Here is a 17,938-nt window from a genome sequence, read left to right as displayed (position 1 = left end):
TTCTAAATGATGGAAGACTTAGAGTGATTAAAATTATTTGACTTAGAGTCAAATGAGTGGGGCTTTTTGAGTTTCCACATTTTCTTTTAGCTGGCCTTTACGCTGTTACTGCGTTTTACTGCCTGCCCTTTAAAACAACCATCATCAATGAATCTGAGTGATGACTCTTTGGTTTGACTCTGCTTCTCACCTCTGTAGATACAGATGGACTCATCAGCCAAGCCCTTTTGTTGGGGAATTTTGAGGGTGCAGTGGAGCTGTGCATGCGAGCAGAGCGCTTTGCTGATGCCATCATCTTAGCCATAGCTGGTGGGGATAACCTCCTAAAGGAAACCCAGAAGCGCTACTTTGCCAAGCGTAAAACAAATCTCTCTGTGGTGAGTGATGGTTTTGTGTACACACTGAGCAGGGGAAGGTGTGTGCTGTCTTCCTAAATGTTTCTCTGAATATATGTGAAAATGCTTTTTCTTCAATGAAGGAAGTGGAATGTCAGCAGAATCTGTGTATCTCCTACTGAAGTGACATTTACTCTAATATCTTGGTAGTTTTATGACAATCTTATGTTGTCTGTGTAGTATGTCTGTGTTCTCTATTCCCTTTTGTTGTTTTTTTTTTAATGGTTTCTGTCTCAGCTTCCCATGCTTGTAACCTGTGGTACATGCTGCCCCTTTACAGCTCAACTAGGAAGTTCCTAGCTTATTAATTTACAAATGGGAAGTGTAACAGAGGTTGGGATATCTTAACACTGTGCTCCCAGCCATTGATAAGCTGCTCTGAAACAAGATACGTGTTAGATCTTTAGTCTTGTCTAGTGTGGCTGTTTCCATATTCTTTTAAATGCTTTGTTGGGCCATTTTACTTTCCTTAGAGGCATCATTTTCCAAGTACTACGTTAACATAGGGATGCTGAGATTGTTGGACCTTAATGTACAGTGAGAAAGTCACTGCATGGTGGCAAGCATGTTTGAAAGTGATCTGTTGCTTAGACTGTCAGCTTATCTTTGTCTTCAGTGACTGACAGGCCTTCTGCTTCCCTTACAGCTGCTCTCCTCCATTGTGCAGCAGAACTGGCAAGATATTGTTTGCACATGTGATCTACGGTGCTGGAAGGAGGCACTGGCCATCTTGTTAACATATTCAAAGCATGAGGACTACACTCAGCTCTGTGGTATGCAGTGTACTATGTTCTGATACACCTTCCCTTGCAGGGGGTACCTCTGCATGCTTACAGAAAGAAGTGGATAGAGTTAAGAAAAGAAAGCACTTCTTACTCATTACACCTACCCAGAACTTAAATAAGTGTGGACTGTTGAGTTAGGAGAATGATAGGTGCACACCATAGCTGAGAATCATGGTATAAAGTTGTATAAGTGGATATTTCCTGTGACCTCTGGAAGAAGCATGGAAAAAAACCAGGGATAGATGCTGTCCCTAGGCTGAGACATGAAGAGGGTGATTTTTATTCTGTAGAGAAAGATATTTTGTTTACAGTAAAAGGTCCAGTGGGCTTCATTCCATCTAAAACAGATTTCAGCACCCTACTATTGCCTGGAGATTCCCACACCTCCTTTGGAAATTTAAAAAAGATGTGTTGGATTTTTTCACTGAACTCATCTGTCATTTTTGTTTTACGTGTTTATACAGACATATAAAAATTGGCAGATATAGAAAAAGGGTTTTTTTGTCAACCGGGTTGCCTTTGAGTTTCCTTCCCATTTCTCTGTTATCAAACAGTTGTGCAATGGAGCTGATGAAGGGTCTAGATCCCAAGTCTTATGAGGAGCAGCTAAGGGGTTGTTTAGCATGGAGAAAAGGAGGTTTGGAGTGACCTTACGGCTCTCTACAACTACCCAAAAGGAGGTTGTACTTCTCCAAAATAGCAAGTGATAGCAGAAGAAGAAACAGCCAGGGGAAGATTAAATTGGGCATTAGGAAAACCACCTACACTCAACGGGTTGTCAAGCATTGGAACAGGCTGTCCAGGGAAGTGGTGGAGTCACCATCCCTGGAGTTACTTAAAAAACAAGTCTATGTGGCACTTAAAATCTTGGTTCAGTGGGATTTGGCAGTTCTAGGTTTATAGTTAGAGTATAACTAGTCTAACTATATCAACATCAGGATGTTCTTTCCTGATCTAAATGATTCTGTGACTCTAATTAGGTGCAGATTCAAAGCATTGAAGTTAATGAGCTCTTCCAAAGGGGAGTGTGTTAAATGTTGGCTGCATGTCTTCCTCTCTAGACATGCTGGGTGCCCGCCTGGAGTCAGAGGGAGATGCAGCCCTGTCCAATGATGCCTGCCTCTGCTATATCTCATCAGGCAATGTGGAGAGGCTGGTGGAATGCTGGGTAAAAAACCACGAGACTTCATCACCACTTGCCCTACAGGTACAGATGTTATGATGTTGGTTTGACTCCTCTTTAGGCCAGTCTGGTAGCCCTGAACTGTTCACATTTTCCTGTCAGGGTATCTGTCAGAGCCATCTGGTATTGTCTCAGCACAAGATGGACCAGTAAAGTTAGTCAGATTCTGAGTAGTCTTATTTCTTCCTTCCCCTGGCTTATTCAGGATCTTATCGAGAAGGTGATGGTGCTAAGCAGGTCCATTGAGCTGCTCCGAGGCACAGCAGGACCAGCACCAGGCCCTGTCTTGGCAGAACGCATCACCCAGTATGCCAATCTCCTGGCATCACAAGGATGCTTGGCAGCTGCAATGAATTACCTACCCAGCAGCTCTAAAGAGGTGAGTGAGCAGCAAGCTGTTGTGGGAAAGAGTAGGAGAGGGGGGAATATGATGCTTTGTATGAGAGAGAGCTGGGATTTTCACATGCACCAGGACAAGAAGTTTCACCTTAGTTATGCTAACTTGAGAATAGAGGAGGAATAATAGAGGTCCTGGAAGGTGTTCCAGGATATGGGTTTGTCCTTCATTTGCATTTTCTTTATAGTGCTTTTGATTCAAGGAAAAGGAAAGGAGCTGTAAAATGGTTGATGGATAACAACACTGGGAAGCAGCTCTCCAGGGAAGCTGCCTCTCTTCTTGAAACTAGCTGGTAGAGGAAGGGAATGGAGAGGTCATGTGGCAATTTGAAATAAGTCCATTAGTGCCTAAATGTGGGTAGGGTTTGGGGAGGGAATACTCTAAAGACTGGGAGAAGGATCAGGGAAACTTCATCTGCCTGGCACTATGGCAGGTGATGTCCCAGATTGTAATTTACCATTTGCTGAGGTTTTTTTACCTGGTGGCTGTTGGGGACATGGTTAGTTTTGCAGTTTGATTCATAATGCTTTAGATCAGGGTCTACTTTAAATACCTCCCCAGCATTTTCCATCTGGGGCTCTCAAAATGCTTCTTCTGAAGCGGAGTTTGTTTCAGCTCCTGATTGAACAGCTCCGAGACCGGCTCTTCCATGCTCAAGGAGACAATGTGGGTGATCAGCAGCCACCCCCTTTTCCCTACACTCCTGTCAATGTAGGGGTTAAACCCACAGCAGCCAAAGGTGGTTCCAGCCTTGAAGGAGCAGCCCACAAAGCAGGTTCCAGACATCAGCAGAAGGTAGGCCCTAAACTCAGATGTTCATGATTTGGGAAGAGGGAAGAAGGCTACTGGGTTGTGGAAGGCATATGAAGTAATATGAGATGACAAACTGCAGACACTGAAGAACTCCTCAGTGATGTCCTTCACTGGAGCAAACACAAGCTCTGTGACAATCCAAAATAAGCTGTCTGGCATCTTTTCACATAGCCCTGTCCTACTTGCAGTCCCTGGAGGAGAATGTTACTATTGTAGTGATCCACTAAGATCTCAGATCTTAGGATGAAAGGGGCTGTGGTCATTTTCCTATACTCATCTTACCCTGATATCTTAGTAAAATTAGTGTAGTATGCCTTCATCTCAGTTCTTGCACAAGAAGACTGTTACCAAAGTCTTGCTTCCGACTTCTATTATTCCATTATTGTTCCTTCATTATTTCCTCTGGTTGTGCTTTCAGGAAGTCATTATATGGGAACTTGCTCCTGAGGACTAATCCTTTTGAGAGCTGGAGAATACTCTGAAGAGTGTGGTGCTCATCTTGTTGAGCAAGTTATGTGGTGGGAAAGGCCTTTGACTGAGTGCATCCAGGGCACCAGCAGCTTCTGTTGCCTGAGATGTGACAGGGGTAGAATTTGCATCTGCTAGTATGTGTATGCATATGACTCTGTCGGCCATTTGCAAGTTCTTTGTTTTTTAATTGCAGCCCAACTATCAGGCATCATTTGCCCCTTCAGCACCATCTCAGCCTTCAGTGCCTTCCCTCTTCACACCTCAGCCAGTGCCAGCTATGTCTGTGACACCTCACCACGTTGTCCCGTCCCAGGCCAGCACGGGTCCACAAACAAGTGTCTATTCCAGGGGGCACCCATATCCACAGTACAACTTGGGCTTGAATCCAGCAACTGTCTCAGGGCCAGGTAAGCATTATCTGATTGTCTGGGCATTGTGTCCATTTCTAGGCTTTCTGAGACTAAAGCCTTCAACGTGGGTGGCTGCTCTAGTTGTTTTTCTCACAGGCCTATTGTACTGACAAATAACAAGTCAGCTGTCTAAGAGGCTTCTCAGTGCTTCTGACCTATCTAGTTGTAGTAACTGTTGCTGCATGTGTGCTGATAGTAAGCATACAGAGGGGTGAAAAAGCCACAGCTGGCTTGGTGATGGTTTGACTGATGTAGCCTGGGCTAGGGGGGACACAGATATTAAAGGGTGTGGCTTGAAGAAGGGAAAGTTTACTACCAAGAAGGATAGTGTCATGAGTAGTTGGCACATGAAACAAATATGCTGATACACTCTCTTTGTTGTCTGTAGCTGTGTCACAGTCTCAGCCATTTGCACCAGTGGGAGTCAGACCTGTTGGTCCTCCTCCCTTCTCCAACCAGCCCTCTCTGCCAGGACAGTCCATGCCCATGACACCTCCTGGTGTTCCACCACCCAGACCTGCCCTCTTCACTCCAGCCTCAGTCCCATCATCTCAGCTTCCTGCAGCTTGTCCTCCCCCTGTGGCAAACCAGTCTCCTCTAGACTTCTCTTCAGCACCTTTCAACTGCCCCATGAACATGGGTTATCCTCAGGGAGGTCCTGGAGCTCCATCTACCAAACCACTGCCAGCAGCCATTCCTCCTCCTCCCACAGGTAAGTACTGCTTGTGTGACCTGTGTGTCCAGGACAAGCCCAGGTGGGGTTTTCAGTATGTAATGGACATGGATCTTCTGAGGTCTGGTCTTTCTCCATGAAGGCTGGATGTGGTGCTGAGGTAAACCTTACAGGCACAGAGTGCTGAGTCTTGCTGTGGTGGTGAAACACAACAATGGTGACGGTTTCATTCAGCCTGCTCAGTTGTTCTGTCTCCCAGGCTGTGGTTGCAAGATGATGTCTCTTCAGGTCCTCAGTGCACCCTGAAGAGTCATCTACTCCAAAAGCATCTGCTCTGATGGAAAGGGTGGTGGTTACCAAGGAATGCCTGGTAGAAGGTTTGCTCATTTCGTCCTTGCTTATGCAACTTACATGAGAAGTGTATTTGAAATGGTGGGAGAGCTTCTCTGTCCATGAGATACCCCTTACTTAGCTTCAGGATTAAATTCCTCTGACTGCTGTGCTCTCGTGCTCCCATTTTCTTCCTATTGTCATAAAGGGCTTGCCTGGGAATCACTTCTGGATTCCTCACTGCAGTGTTTTATACCCCTCTGGGTCTACAGTTTGAATCCAGTCTACCGTGTGAGGTCCTTACTAGCATGATGAATAGAAAGTGTTGTTGGACCTATTTCCCCATGGATGGGCATTCCTTGTATGTCCCAGAATATCTGGTGTTTGTTGATTCTCTGTTTGCTGTCTCAAGGGCCAGGCTTAGCCAGGCTGTGGAGATCTCTAACAACAAGGCTGACAATCCATAGATTTTTGAGCAGATGCTTCTCCAAGCCCCATGTTTGCTGAGAGTGAAGGAACTGAGGCTATGATATTTGCCTTCACCTGAAATCCTTTGCTGACCTGTGTTTAACCAAGGATAGCAAATCCCACTAGGGAGTCTGTGGGGACTACACACCAAAGGCTCTAAGCTACAGCTGGACAAATCCCTTCCTGAAAAGCTTCTTGGCATAATAGTCCAGTGAAATTACTCACTGAGTGAAAGCTGTTGGTGATCATGCCTTTTCCACCCTGCCTTGATTTTCAGGTTTCTTCCCTTGGCTAGATCCCCACACGGATCATGCAGGTAGTACCCAGAGAAACCTCCAGACTTGTGGGGCAGGCAATGTTGTTGCTTCCAGTGAAATGCATGTTTTGATGTGTGTGCATGCGTGCATGCTCACTGCTGTTTGTGGTTTCCTCGCATGCCTGGGGAGCTGTACAGGTGGGGTAGGGAACACATCTGTCCTGAGGACTAGTAAATGACAGCTGGGGATATTGGAAGTGAAATAAAAGTACTGTGCTTTTTTACTCATGAGTCTGGGTACAGAAAATAGCGTCTCCCACTTCTTCCTTCTCTATTTTCCTCCAGTTCTGGAGGTATTAGTCCATTTTCAGTCTGTCTTTTCAGGCAGTTGCTGGGCCAGCAGGACAGGGAAGCAGGCAGTTTTCCTGCCTTGGTTCTCTAGGCAAGGAACAGGCCAGTGGTTGTAACTCGTCTCTCCCTGTTACTCTCCCAGCCTTGTGCATGGTTTTGCTTGTGTTTTCCCCGTGCTTCAGAAGAGGTGAAATCCCAGCAGAAGAAGTGGTGGAGTACAGCTTCCCAAGCAGAATTTCGGGGTTCTCTTCCAAGGGGAACTGGAAATCCCTTTTGGCTTTAGTTAAAGGGTGAGGTTTGGCTTTGAATCTTGGTTTGACTGTTCCTGAAAATTTGGACCCAAGGGGTTTTCTGATACTTGGTACTGATTTCTCTCCTTTGGATTCACTGGTGTTGGCAGGTAGTAATTTTCTAATCTACATTGTCAGTGGGGTAAGGCTCAATGTGTTTGTGGTCTGTCGCTGCAGTGATTGCTGCTTTTTGGTGGGACCATCTACCAGGCACAAATCTCACAGCTTTATTTAGGAAATCCTAGTAATTCTAGGTACTTATACCCCCAAGCAGTCTGGCTGTGCAGAGTGGGGCTCCAGAGAGGAAGTTGTCCCTTCAGCAGAGAAACAAAATACCTCTGTTTTTCCCTTTAAGGGAAGATGATTCCATGGCAAGGATTTCAAGCACTTCCTTAGGCTGAAGATGCCTTTCAGGAATTCACTACTGAGAAATTCCCTTCTCCTGGGAGTATTTGCCCCCAGTTTTAATGGCAATGTATGGCATGTTTGGTTCAGCAGTGATAACTGGCTTCCTTGAGAGTACTTTCTTGCCTGCTATTATTGTTCTGGTTTTGATGTGTATTTTTCTTAATCTGGGAAAAAACAGAAAGTGATTTTACATAGCCTTTTCCCTACAGAAAAGGGACTGTAAAATCACTCAATCTGACTGGCCAAAATTGCTTGCTTTGGAAATTCCTGAACATAGTATCTACAGCTCATTAAAATTATTACTACCACAATGAACAGACACCTCCACTTGTAGAAATCCCAAGTTCCTGAGAGTGTCAGGGACAAGGTGAAGGACAGCAAGATGTTGGCTCATCTCCTTTCTGGCCAGGATAATCCCTGCTTCCAGCCTCTGATGGTCTTGTTTTTCTGGGACAGGCATTGCTGGGGACTGCTGCCATGGGGCACTCCTTTCAGGGATGGTGAGAAATCCTATTTCACCAGTAGCATAGGGAGGATAGCATTTCACCCCAGCAAAATGCACCAGGGTCTGTTGGCCTCTCATGTCTGATGATTAAGTGCCTGGCTTAAACAGCATAATTTAAATAGCTGTTTCTAGTGAGGATACAGAGTGCTACTGGGTTGGAATAGTGCCAAGGACTGCTAGGCCACAGACTCAGTGGGGGCCAGCAGAGTTCTAGGGCACAGAATGCCCAAGCTAGAAATAGGTGCCAACTTAATTAAACTTCTGATCCAAACTCATCAGAGAGCGAGTCTTGAAATCATGGGAAAAGGGAGGGCAAAAAGAGGCTGCCAGAATTTTAATAATAAAGGTAATTAAAGTAATGAAGCACCTTTTGCATCTTTCCCCTGTGATTTTTAAAGCTCAGTTCAGGATCAGTTGCTCATTAAGTATGGCTCAGAGCTCCAGCAATTCTGATATTGCCCTCTTAGAATTACTCTGTTTTCTCACAGATTATTCCTGTCTCATGGGATGGAGGTTATTAATACTGGGGTTTTGTCTAAAGATGCAGGTACCTTTACAGGACAGCAGCAGACAAGGTAGTTGCAATTTGACCTTTGCAGAATGAAGAGTGGACACAAGTCTGTTGATGTCATGTTGTCTGATGGATTTTAAATTACCTAGAGTGAGGTTAGAGTACCACAGAAGGATCTGCTGAGACACTTCTTTGCTCCCAAAGCATTTACTAGTTAAGTCTATTCCCTTCTATTTTGCAGTCAGCAAATTTTGCTAAGTTTTGGTTCTGAACATGATTTTGGAAGGGAACCCGCACCTAAATCTTTCTGACTTTATCAGAACAGCCTGTATTCCTTTGGATTGCCACCATGAGCATTCTTGTGAGTGCTGGTGAGAAGCCCTCTCACCTGTAGCACAGTTCTTGCTGTGCTCCCACAGTGCCAGATTCTCTGGGGAACCCCAAGAACTTCCTGAAATGTGAGGTGCACACTTATGCAGGTCCCCACCAAGGTTCAGGCCTGACTCTGAGGTTGACTTCTGCAGCTTATACAGGATCTAGAAAGCTTCAGGTAGTTAAAAAAATATTCCTGTGTGGGAGTGGGTGTGTGCCAGTTCAGTCTGATCAGACATCACCTCATGAAGGCTGTGCACACACTTGAATACTAAGAATGAAATTAAGGAAGGGAGGGGGAAGCAAAAGCATCTCATGGGCCTGTGAGCCGGGTTTGAAATTCCTCAGCTGAAACAGTCTAAAAGTGCAGTGACAAGGGAATTAAAGCCAAAGGGCCTTCTCCTGAAGGAAGTTCGAAACTCTGCAAGCAGCTGTGAATTGTTGCTGCAACCAGCTTCTCACAGTCTGAGGTTTGTGTCTTGTCCTCTGTCCTGGCAGCTCAGGAATCTTGGAGTGATCCCTCTACTGGAAGAGGTGGCCTTCAAAAGAAAAAGGTAAGTTTTCAGCTACAATATGTGTTGGTTATCTTTTAGCCAGGGAGTTCCATGTTACAGATACAGTCCTATAAATGCTTGCTGTCAAACTCTGCCATTCTCTATCCCTGTCTATGTCTACGTTGCTCTGTCTACATCTGCACTGCATGCATGGCTAGGCCTGGAGTCTAAGTAATCTTGACTCTTTCCCATCCAAAGTCACATGCCTTTCTGCAGGGTGACTGTTTTGTAACATGATTATCAGTTCTAATGTTGCATCCTCTTTCAGTACTTCCCAGGTTGCCTACAGTAATTTGTTGTTAAAAATATGGATTTAATCTTATGCCCTTGCCTACACAATTTTTTTGATAGTGGCTGGGGAGGTCAAATTCTCTTCACTCCTGACAGCTAGGGGCAGCATTGTCCCTCAGCACGGTGGACTAACAGTGATTTTCCTTAGATGCTGATAACAAATGAAAAGGCACATGTGCTGAGAGAGGCTGGGACAGGTGTAGCTGTGAGCTGCCTGCCGGGTTGGTCCTGTAGCTCTCTGCCTTGTGATTGCACTGGAGGGCCTGTGAGCTGAGCTCTTCTGCAACAAATGCTCTCAATACCCCATTTCTATCACTGCTGCCTGCTGGCAGGTGTGACAAGAAGCTTCTTTGGCATCCTTCCCACCCCCCACTCCTCTTCTTTAGCTTGGAACAGACTTCTCGCCCTTTTTTCTGGCAGCATAGCTGGGAACCTGCTTCAGGCTGTGCTCACTACAACAGGATTAGCCTCTTGTTAAAGCCATCTCCTTTTGATCTAGCCCTGTTGGAGAGAATCTGTCATGACTCTCTGGCTTAGCAGGGGCATGATGAAGTGTTTGCAAGAGGAATCTCCCCCCATGTCGTGGGATTTTCCCCAATACTTGCTCAGTTGGACACTTTACTGCTGCTAATCTCTACATTCAGGACTCGTGCCGTTGCAGAGACCAAGCGGCTTTCTGAGGACCAGTGCTCTCAGGGGTAACGGATCTGTTTGATTGAACAATTCCAGAGGGGTTTTCTTGCTGTCACTTTGACTGTTCATATAGGATGGAAGAGGAAGGGCCCCATTCTCTGAGTCAGGGGCTGAAAGAGCAGGGATATGTTCTTTCATCATCTTGAGAACTGGAGATTCTTCAAGTTAGAAAGGATGTTGAATTTTTCTGTGGAGAAGCAACCAACCCTTCTTCCTTGGACTTGGTTTTCTTGATTGTTTTTTTTTTTTTTTCTTTCCTTTCTTTGCTGACAGTTGCCTGAGAAATTTACTCCTCTGGCCCCCATCACAGCTCCAGTAATGGGCCTGCCTGCTGAACCCCAAGGGATCCATCCTCAGCTATCCAGGTTGCAAGAATCTGGCCAGACACCCCCAGGAGCACCCAAGGAAGGCAGCCTACAGGTACCAGGGAAAGTGGGGCATTCCCCAGGCACCAGCATCTTGTCAAGTAGAAAAACAACTCAGCTTTTGAGGTTCTTGCTACTTGGCAGCTGCAGAGGGCTTATGTTGCTCCCTAGCCCCTACCAGGCATCTCTGTCTGAGCATTAGAGGAGTTGGCAGGTTGGAAAAATGACACTTGGCTATGGGTGGGAGAGAGCGAGGGAGACCAGGCAGGCTGTCAGCCTGCTGGAAGTTGAGAATCCACAGAGGCTTGGAGCTGTATCACAGTGTGAAGTTAACCTAACTCTATGCTTCCAGATATTCTCTGGGTTTTATGAAGGGGTGAAATTCTCTCTGTTCTCTAGTTTGAAGAGGGGAATCTACCTGCTCCAGCCTTTCATGGTCCTGTTGCATTCGTTCAGCTGCTTTTTTTTTTTTTTTTTTTTGTCAGTATCACCAGCTACCTGCGGAAAGTATTGAGAGGAAGGAGCTGCCCCCTGAGCACCAGGCTTTGAAGGCTACATTTGAAGGGTTGGTGCAACGCTGCTCAGCTGTTGCCACTGATCCAGTAAGTCCTCCCTTCTCTGATCTTTGACATTTTTCCGTTATAGATGTTTGACTGGTGCTTCCTTCTTTTGGTTGAGTAGAGAGGAAAAGTCTTGTCCCTATAACCACGTTAATCTCCATTTGCCTCCTTCCTTTAGGCTGCAGGCTTATTCATCTTTGGGAGCTGAGATGCATTCTCTAACTTTTATCCACTGCTTCTCATTGCCTTCTTGGAGCAATCATTCTGTCCTCCCGGGTCTTTCTTTTAAGGAAAGTAGAATTTACTCAGCTAATTCAGTTTCACTGGCTTGATCTGCAGATAGCTCCTGCAGAGCTCGTATTACCAGCTATCTTTAGAGCTTAGAGGGAAAGGCTGAGATATCCCGGGTGGAAGAGAAAGCCAAACAGTCTTTGTGTCCAAGTAACTGTAATTTCTCCAGCCTGGTTCCCGAAAGGCTATTGGCACATCACATTGGGTGAATTGCAATTTCTGGGGGATAATCGAAAGGTTCTCTCTATGGACAGAAGGGCCTGTTGGTTTGGGCTTAAGCACTTGACTCAGGTGGTGGTTGAATAGCTGGCTCTGTACAGCAGTGCAAGGCACCTGAACTCCTGTGGCTTCCAGGCCTGTTCCAGCCATCCCCAGAGCCAGGCATTTGTGTTCATGGAATAAGTTACCTGTGAGTGGATTATTCAAGATGGGGTTAATGAGGTCAGTCTCATCAGAGCTTCAGTACTCAGTCACTTTCCTTAGTAGTTACCTAGAGTGGGAAGGATATTCCCTCTTTTCCATAAGGAGATCAGGAAGAAGTTCTGTCTTGAGTCAATCAGGGTGAAGCTGTCTGAACATCCCATGGGTCAACTAGTGGGTGTTTCTCACACTTTGGAAGTAGTCACTCTGTCCTGTGGTCTGCAAGTACTGGCAGAAGGGAGGAATGCCTAGGCTGGGAGATGGGAAAAGAGGCAATCCATCTTTCTGTGTTGGGGAGAGAATGTGTATATATGTACATGTGCAGAGTGAGGGCACGGCTGGCTTGTTTCACAGACCCTAGCTGTCTGAGGTGCAGCTGAATTGTAAGGTGCTGTGGAAAGACAGAGGGAGGGGGGGACTGAGTGAGAGCACCTTGGCTCTGGAGGATGGCTTTGAAGCTCTGGCAGACAAGCAATTCCTGTTTTGCTTCAGAAAACGCGCAGGAAGCTGGAGGACGCGTTGCAGCGGCTGGAGTGTTTGTATGAGAAGCTCCGCGAGCAGGCGGTAAGTAGGTGCCACCGTTCCTTGTGCTCCAGCTGGGTCCCTGAGCCCACCTTGGCACTGGGCTGTGGGTCTTGGTGTCTGTGCCAGTGTAACCAGCATATATTCTCTTGGAAGACAAGGGGAGTGCCAAACCTTGTAGTGACCATGAATCCAGCCAGCCTTGTATCTTCTTTCTTAACTTTGGCCCAGACATAGTGTAAGGCAAAGCTGAGGATGTATCTGCAAGGTGCTTTTACCCTTCTATATCTCCTGGGATACAGATCCCAGGTGGGAAGGGGCAATTGGCAGTGGTTAAGTGTGAACGTAGTGTTACTAGCTTAGAAAATTGCGAAGCTGGTGATGCCAGTTGCTGATGCCATCTGGCAGTTGTGGTCTGGGAAAGCAAGGGAAGAAGCAGCTATCCTTCCTGCCAGTGCTTGTCTGTATAGGTGCTGTTTGGTGAAGATGGAGTGGAGAACAGTAAGGAAGGGTGTGGAGGGAGGGAGATCTGTGTTATATTGCTGAACATGCTGACTCATTTTGTCTCCCTCTCCACAGCTCTCTCCAGCCATCCTCATGGGTCTCCACGAAATTGCCCGATGCATTGAGGCTAAGAACTACTCACAAGGTCTCCTGGTTCACACCCAAGTTGTGAGCAGCAGCAGTTTCAGTGAGGTGTCTGGTTTCATGCCTATCCTGAAAGTCCTCATGACCATAGCAGGCAAACTGAATGTGTAGAGTGTGAAGCAGCTGGAACAGTGCACACCAAGAGCTGGCGGACTGCCTCACCTGTTGATGTGCTGCAGGTTGTGGACTCTCCTGATTTTGGAGAAATAGGTCTGTCCCAGTGCCTGGAACTGTGCTAGGCCAGCATACGTGGCCTCATCCACTTTCCAGACAGCCCACTGGTGCCTGCAGCTCCTGGAGACTGTTCTTTCTCTCTTCTTTCTTACTAGTCTGAGGCCACTTTTTAGCCCAGGGATTGCAGTTTCAGGCTGTCCAGGTTGCACAGAGGTCCTTCTTCTTCCCTATATCCCCAGCACAAAGGGGAAATTCCTTCCCTTCTAGGCTGACATTGCTTTTTATTTTTCAGGAAACAAACAGGGCTGGTACCTGCAGCACCACCACAGAAGAGCCTCAGGCTCTATTCCCTGCTGCAGAGTAAACTTCCTCAGTGGTAGCTGGCCTGCCTTGGGAACCTAGGTTGGTGTGTCCTCACTCTGCTGGGTTGCAGAAAGGATCTCTCCTGGCTCCTTCTTTTTCTTCATTCTCATCCTTGACTCACTCTTCACACCTCTGCACCCATATCCTGCTGCAGCTGGGGCTAACTACTAGTCTGCTCTGGGCCAGCTTTGGTTCTCTTCCTTCTTCAACCAGCTCTTGTTTTTAAAAGTCAAGTCTCCTGTTTACCCTCTATCCACCTTCCTTTATATCTTTTCCCATCAGCTGCAGGCTCAAGCCCACAATGTTTCAGGTCCAGGGATGATTTTGCTTTCCAGTTCCAGGGACTCTGCCATTCAGGAATGTTGGCAGGTTGTGCTCTGTGCGTTTCTCCCCAGTCACATCCTGTCTTGGGGCTAAAAGCTGCCCTTTCTGGCTCCTGGCCTTTTTCACTTCTTTTATTTTAGCACAGCTGGACTTTTACCCACTGGTGTTATCTAAAGGCTTCCTACTTCAGGTTTTTCAGATGGCCTAGGGACTTTAGGAGCAGCAGGGTTTGTTTAAGTCCCACAAAGATCTCTCTTGAGCTACCCTGACCACCACAGACTTGAGCAGGGAGAGAGACAGCTCATTGCTACAGGTATGGTGCATTCATACTGCCTACAATTACAGATACATGCAAAGGTAGTTCTCAAAGGCCTCTTGGCACTGTGGTGGTAGGAATATGCTGCAAGAGGTGATGCTGTCAGGACTTCAAGATATGGATTGTGCTGAGACTTGTCATCACTGTGGCAATTCCTCTGGGAGTAGATGAATGAAGCATATCTGTTCTGAGGAAGAAGTCTGGGGAGGCAGATGGGATTTTAGGGTACATCTTTGTGTGTGTATATTTCCCTCTCTTCTTCCCTCCTTGCCTTCTCTCTCAACATCCTTCTTACTAACCAGGCAGCATAATCACTGATCCATAGCTGAAAGCAAGGCTTATTCCCAAGATTTGGGTGCAGCCAGCCCCTACTTGCTTTGCTTGCTGCTTGAGTGATAATGCTATCGTGGGCCTGCAGTTCAGTGACGTACACGAATCAACCATGAGACTTAGGAGGGAGGAGAATCAGAGAAGGGAGGAAGAGGACATGTCTCATTTCTCTCCTTTCCAGGTCAAAGTGCCTCTTTGTTGCTGCTGTGTTGTTTCTATTGCTGCGGTTTGATGCACTGAGAAATTACAGAACAGTGAAATAAAAGCTGTGGTTTGTGATGCTTTTTTTCATAGGCTCATCACCTCTGGCTGCATGAGACTTCCTCAGTCTGCATGGCCATCCACTGACGGGGCAGTTGAGAACTGTGTGGGGCAAACCAGATTTTAGGCTCTGCTGCTGTGGGCAGCGTCCGTCCTGGTGTGGTGAGACCTCAGGTCTTACCCACTCCCTAAGGCTGCAGGGTCAGAGCACTGATCTTCTCCAGATCACCTGTGTCCATTGTGACAATTCATCTGCATCAGACACAAGAAGGCCCTCAGACTCGGGTTCTCTGGGGAATCTCAGCAGTGTTGGGGATTTTGCACTTGACTTCAAGAGTTGCAAGTATGTCAGTAAGTAAACAGAGAGGTGTTGATGACATTGTCTCCCACTGGAAATAAATGTTACACCACTGAAGCCATGCAGCTTGAACTAGGATAAGGATTGGACCTGTGTGGAAATTTATACCTTGAATTGTCAGTTCTTATCATTAGTTAATAACTTACAAATCTATTGGCCGATTTCATTTATTCCTTTAATGAGGAAAGAAGGCCTGAATTGAAACCTAGTACTGAGATAAAAAGGTGGGGGAATCAAACTTCCTTCTTACAAAAGAAAGAAATTCTGATGTAATCTTTTTTTTCTGTCAGCTAGCTAGCATGTATGTACAAGCCTGCCAATCAGCACACATGAAACTCTGAAATATGAAGGACTGTATTACACAGCCCAAGGCTGCAGGACTTGGGAGGAAGCAAAGGCTTGGAAAGATTGTTTGGATGGTGAAAATTTTAAGGGCTGTGGCTGGGAAGGGCCCAGGGTATATGGGAGTTTTGGGTGTTAGGGACACACCACATGTATTCAAGGAAAACAAGCCTTTTTGTAGTTCTGCTACCAACAGAGACAAACATCCAGTGTGAAGGAGTCTTGAAGAGCTTTTGGTCTGGAGCAGTTAGCAAACAGCTTGCCCTAACAGCTGTCCCCCAGCAGGGGCAAGCAAAGCTGATTTTCAAAGGTATCACTTGTGCAGCATCAGAATGGGCTACCTGGGGTAGCCCAGGTGGCATACATTTGCTTAATGTGTCTGTAAGGGAAGTCCCAGCTTTCTGAGATCACTTAACAAGCCTGGCATTTCTTAGATTCTGCCTTTCAGCATTCAGTTATAGTACCCTGCGCAGTCCAGCCCTTTGCTCTCTTTAACTCAGGCCACTTCTGCTGAGAAATAAGCACAGATTTTCCACGTATCTCTCAGATACACATGACATTAGTTCCCTCCAGCATGCATAGTTACTGCTAGCTGGTACTCATGCAGAGACTGGCTGTGTATCCTGCCTTTCATGTGAGTCCTTCCCACCTGCCCCTCTGTTGCTCTGTTTTGCTTCATGTTTACCTCTGTAAGCACCATCCCTGGAGCTCTTTGTAGTTGTTATAAATGCCATTTATAACATAGTGAAAGCAAGCACAGGGGGAAGTGAGGTGACTCGCTTGAAAGTCTTGGAGAGTCTTGTGGCAGAAGCCCTGTCTCTGCAGCCCTGGTGTGGTACATTACCGTTCAAACCCCGCTGGAAAGTGTTCCTCCATTTATAGCACCGTCTCTCTGGCAATATCTCATGTACAGGCAGTGAGCAGTGCCCCCTCCCATGTGGGCACATGGCTTCACGGCACCCGGGCACCAGAGAAAGCATTTGCAGTTGGGTGAGAAGGCTTTGGGTTTACAAAGAATCTGGGGGGGAAGGGGGCAGCAGGAAAGGATCCCTGCACAGAGAACAGAGCTCTAATCCTGTGGCAGATAACATCATGTCTGCAGGCTAGGCTTGTGTGTGTTTGGGGGAGCTGGAGGGGCAGAGATTGTTAGGCAGTATTTGTTTGTAAAGCCACTTGCTCTGAAGATAATGCTTGCACTAACTTCTATTGAGGGAGCAGTGTGAGTCCCCACAAAGTCCTTTCCCAAAGTGTCTTTGAAGCCAAGAACCCATTGAAAGGAAGAAAGGCCAAGAGAGGGGATTAGTTTGTTCAGCAGCTGTGAATTTCAGTGGGAGGCTGATGAACTCCAAAGTCTTTGTTGAGATGTTTTTTGTAAGGAGCCCTGCTGGAGGGAGAGACCCACACCGGGGCCGCGGCCTTAGACAAGAAGGAATCTGAAGCGGCGGGGAGCTGTAAACGGGCCACAAGGACTTTTCCCAAACACTTTTCGGAAAAGGTGTTGTAAAGAGATCGGAGGGGGATTAGCATGTGAAATGACACTTTCCATTGACTCCACTGAGGGGAGGGGAAAAGGGCTGGCTGGCTGATTTATTAGCATTTTGTTCCCTTCTCTATTCTGCTCCCCAGCAGCCCCCCCCTCCGCTGTCTCCCCTCCTCCCGAGCCCTCTAAAGAGCCTTGGATTGGAAAAGGGAGCGGGGGGCTGCCTGTTTGTGTGTCATCTGGGCGAAGGTGACCACCTGGGAAGCTGAATGTAAATATTTCTCCTCTGAGGAATGCGCCTTCATTAAACCGAAATGAATACATGGAAGCATCCAATCCTGCCCACAATGGCAGCGGGGCCTTTACCGCTGAGGGCTCGGTGCGCCGGGAGGGGGGCCGCTGCTGAGGTCAGCACATTCTGCAGCTGCGCTGCCGCCGTTTCCCCAGCGGAAGCAGCGGTGGCGGCGGGGCTCACGCTGGGGCGCCCCACACGGCCCCGGGCCCTGCCGCGGCCTTCGCGGGGCAGCGGTGCCAGCGGGGCACGGATGGAGTGCGAGGGAAACGGCTTCCACAGCTTTTTCCAGCTGACTGTGGAACGGGGAGAGCCAGAAGGAAAAGGGAGGCCCATGCTGGAGCTTTCCCTGGTGGTCGAGAGGCTCTTGTGTCCTCTTTCCTTTCGTGGCCAACCCCAGGGACGTAGAGGAACTGCTGATGGGGATGCAAGAGAGACCTTTGGCAGGGTCACTGTGCTGGTAAGAACCTCTGTGCAAACAGTGGTGGTTTGTGTGTGAAGTGGAAGTGTTTCAGTTTTCCCTGAGAATAGGCCAAGATTTCTTGCAATTTTTGAAAGGCCAGATTCTTGCTTGACAAGAATGCTCTTGTTCTGGTGAGACCTTAGGTCCAAATTCCTGCTCCCTACAGACTGTCCTAGAATCAAGGAACTAACTGATAATGAAGAGACAAATACAGGTTGCTGAGTGTCTTTAATATATCAGCTATGTAGTGGGCAACTGGGCCCTGCCTGCCCC

General features: G+C 47.1%; 1 protein-coding gene across 3 annotated transcripts in view; it reads left to right on the top strand.

Moving 5' to 3' along the window:
- The window catches only part of SEC31B (SEC31 homolog B, COPII coat complex component), a 33,853-nt gene extending 19,119 nt beyond the window's left edge, over window positions 1-14,734 (top strand). For 2 of the 3 annotated variants that reach the window (XM_063405747.1, XM_063405748.1), the window contains exons 15-27: window positions 199-377; window positions 1,042-1,168; window positions 2,242-2,387; window positions 2,569-2,742; window positions 3,376-3,555; window positions 4,238-4,451; window positions 4,843-5,166; window positions 6,203-6,241; window positions 9,117-9,172; window positions 10,430-10,576; window positions 11,007-11,123; window positions 12,285-12,356; window positions 12,894-14,734. In XM_063405747.1, the coding sequence (XP_063261817.1) occupies window positions 199-377; window positions 1,042-1,168; window positions 2,242-2,387; window positions 2,569-2,742; window positions 3,376-3,555; window positions 4,238-4,451; window positions 4,843-5,166; window positions 6,203-6,241; window positions 9,117-9,172; window positions 10,430-10,576; window positions 11,007-11,123; window positions 12,285-12,356; window positions 12,894-13,073 (1,955 nt within the window). In that variant the 3' untranslated portion in view covers window positions 13,074-14,734. The remainder of the gene's footprint in view (window positions 1-198; window positions 378-1,041; window positions 1,169-2,241; window positions 2,388-2,568; window positions 2,743-3,375; window positions 3,556-4,237; window positions 4,452-4,842; window positions 5,167-6,202; window positions 6,242-9,116; window positions 9,173-10,429; window positions 10,577-11,006; window positions 11,124-12,284; window positions 12,357-12,893) is intronic. The other variant, XM_063405749.1, reaches the window with a different exon arrangement.
- Window positions 14,735-17,938: the final 3,204 nt, after the last annotated feature.

This window comes from Prinia subflava, chromosome 9, assembly GCF_021018805.1.
Source record: "Prinia subflava isolate CZ2003 ecotype Zambia chromosome 9, Cam_Psub_1.2, whole genome shotgun sequence".
Taxonomy (NCBI): domain Eukaryota; kingdom Metazoa; phylum Chordata; class Aves; order Passeriformes; family Cisticolidae; genus Prinia; species Prinia subflava.
This window is presented reverse-complemented; position numbering and strand designations above follow the sequence as displayed.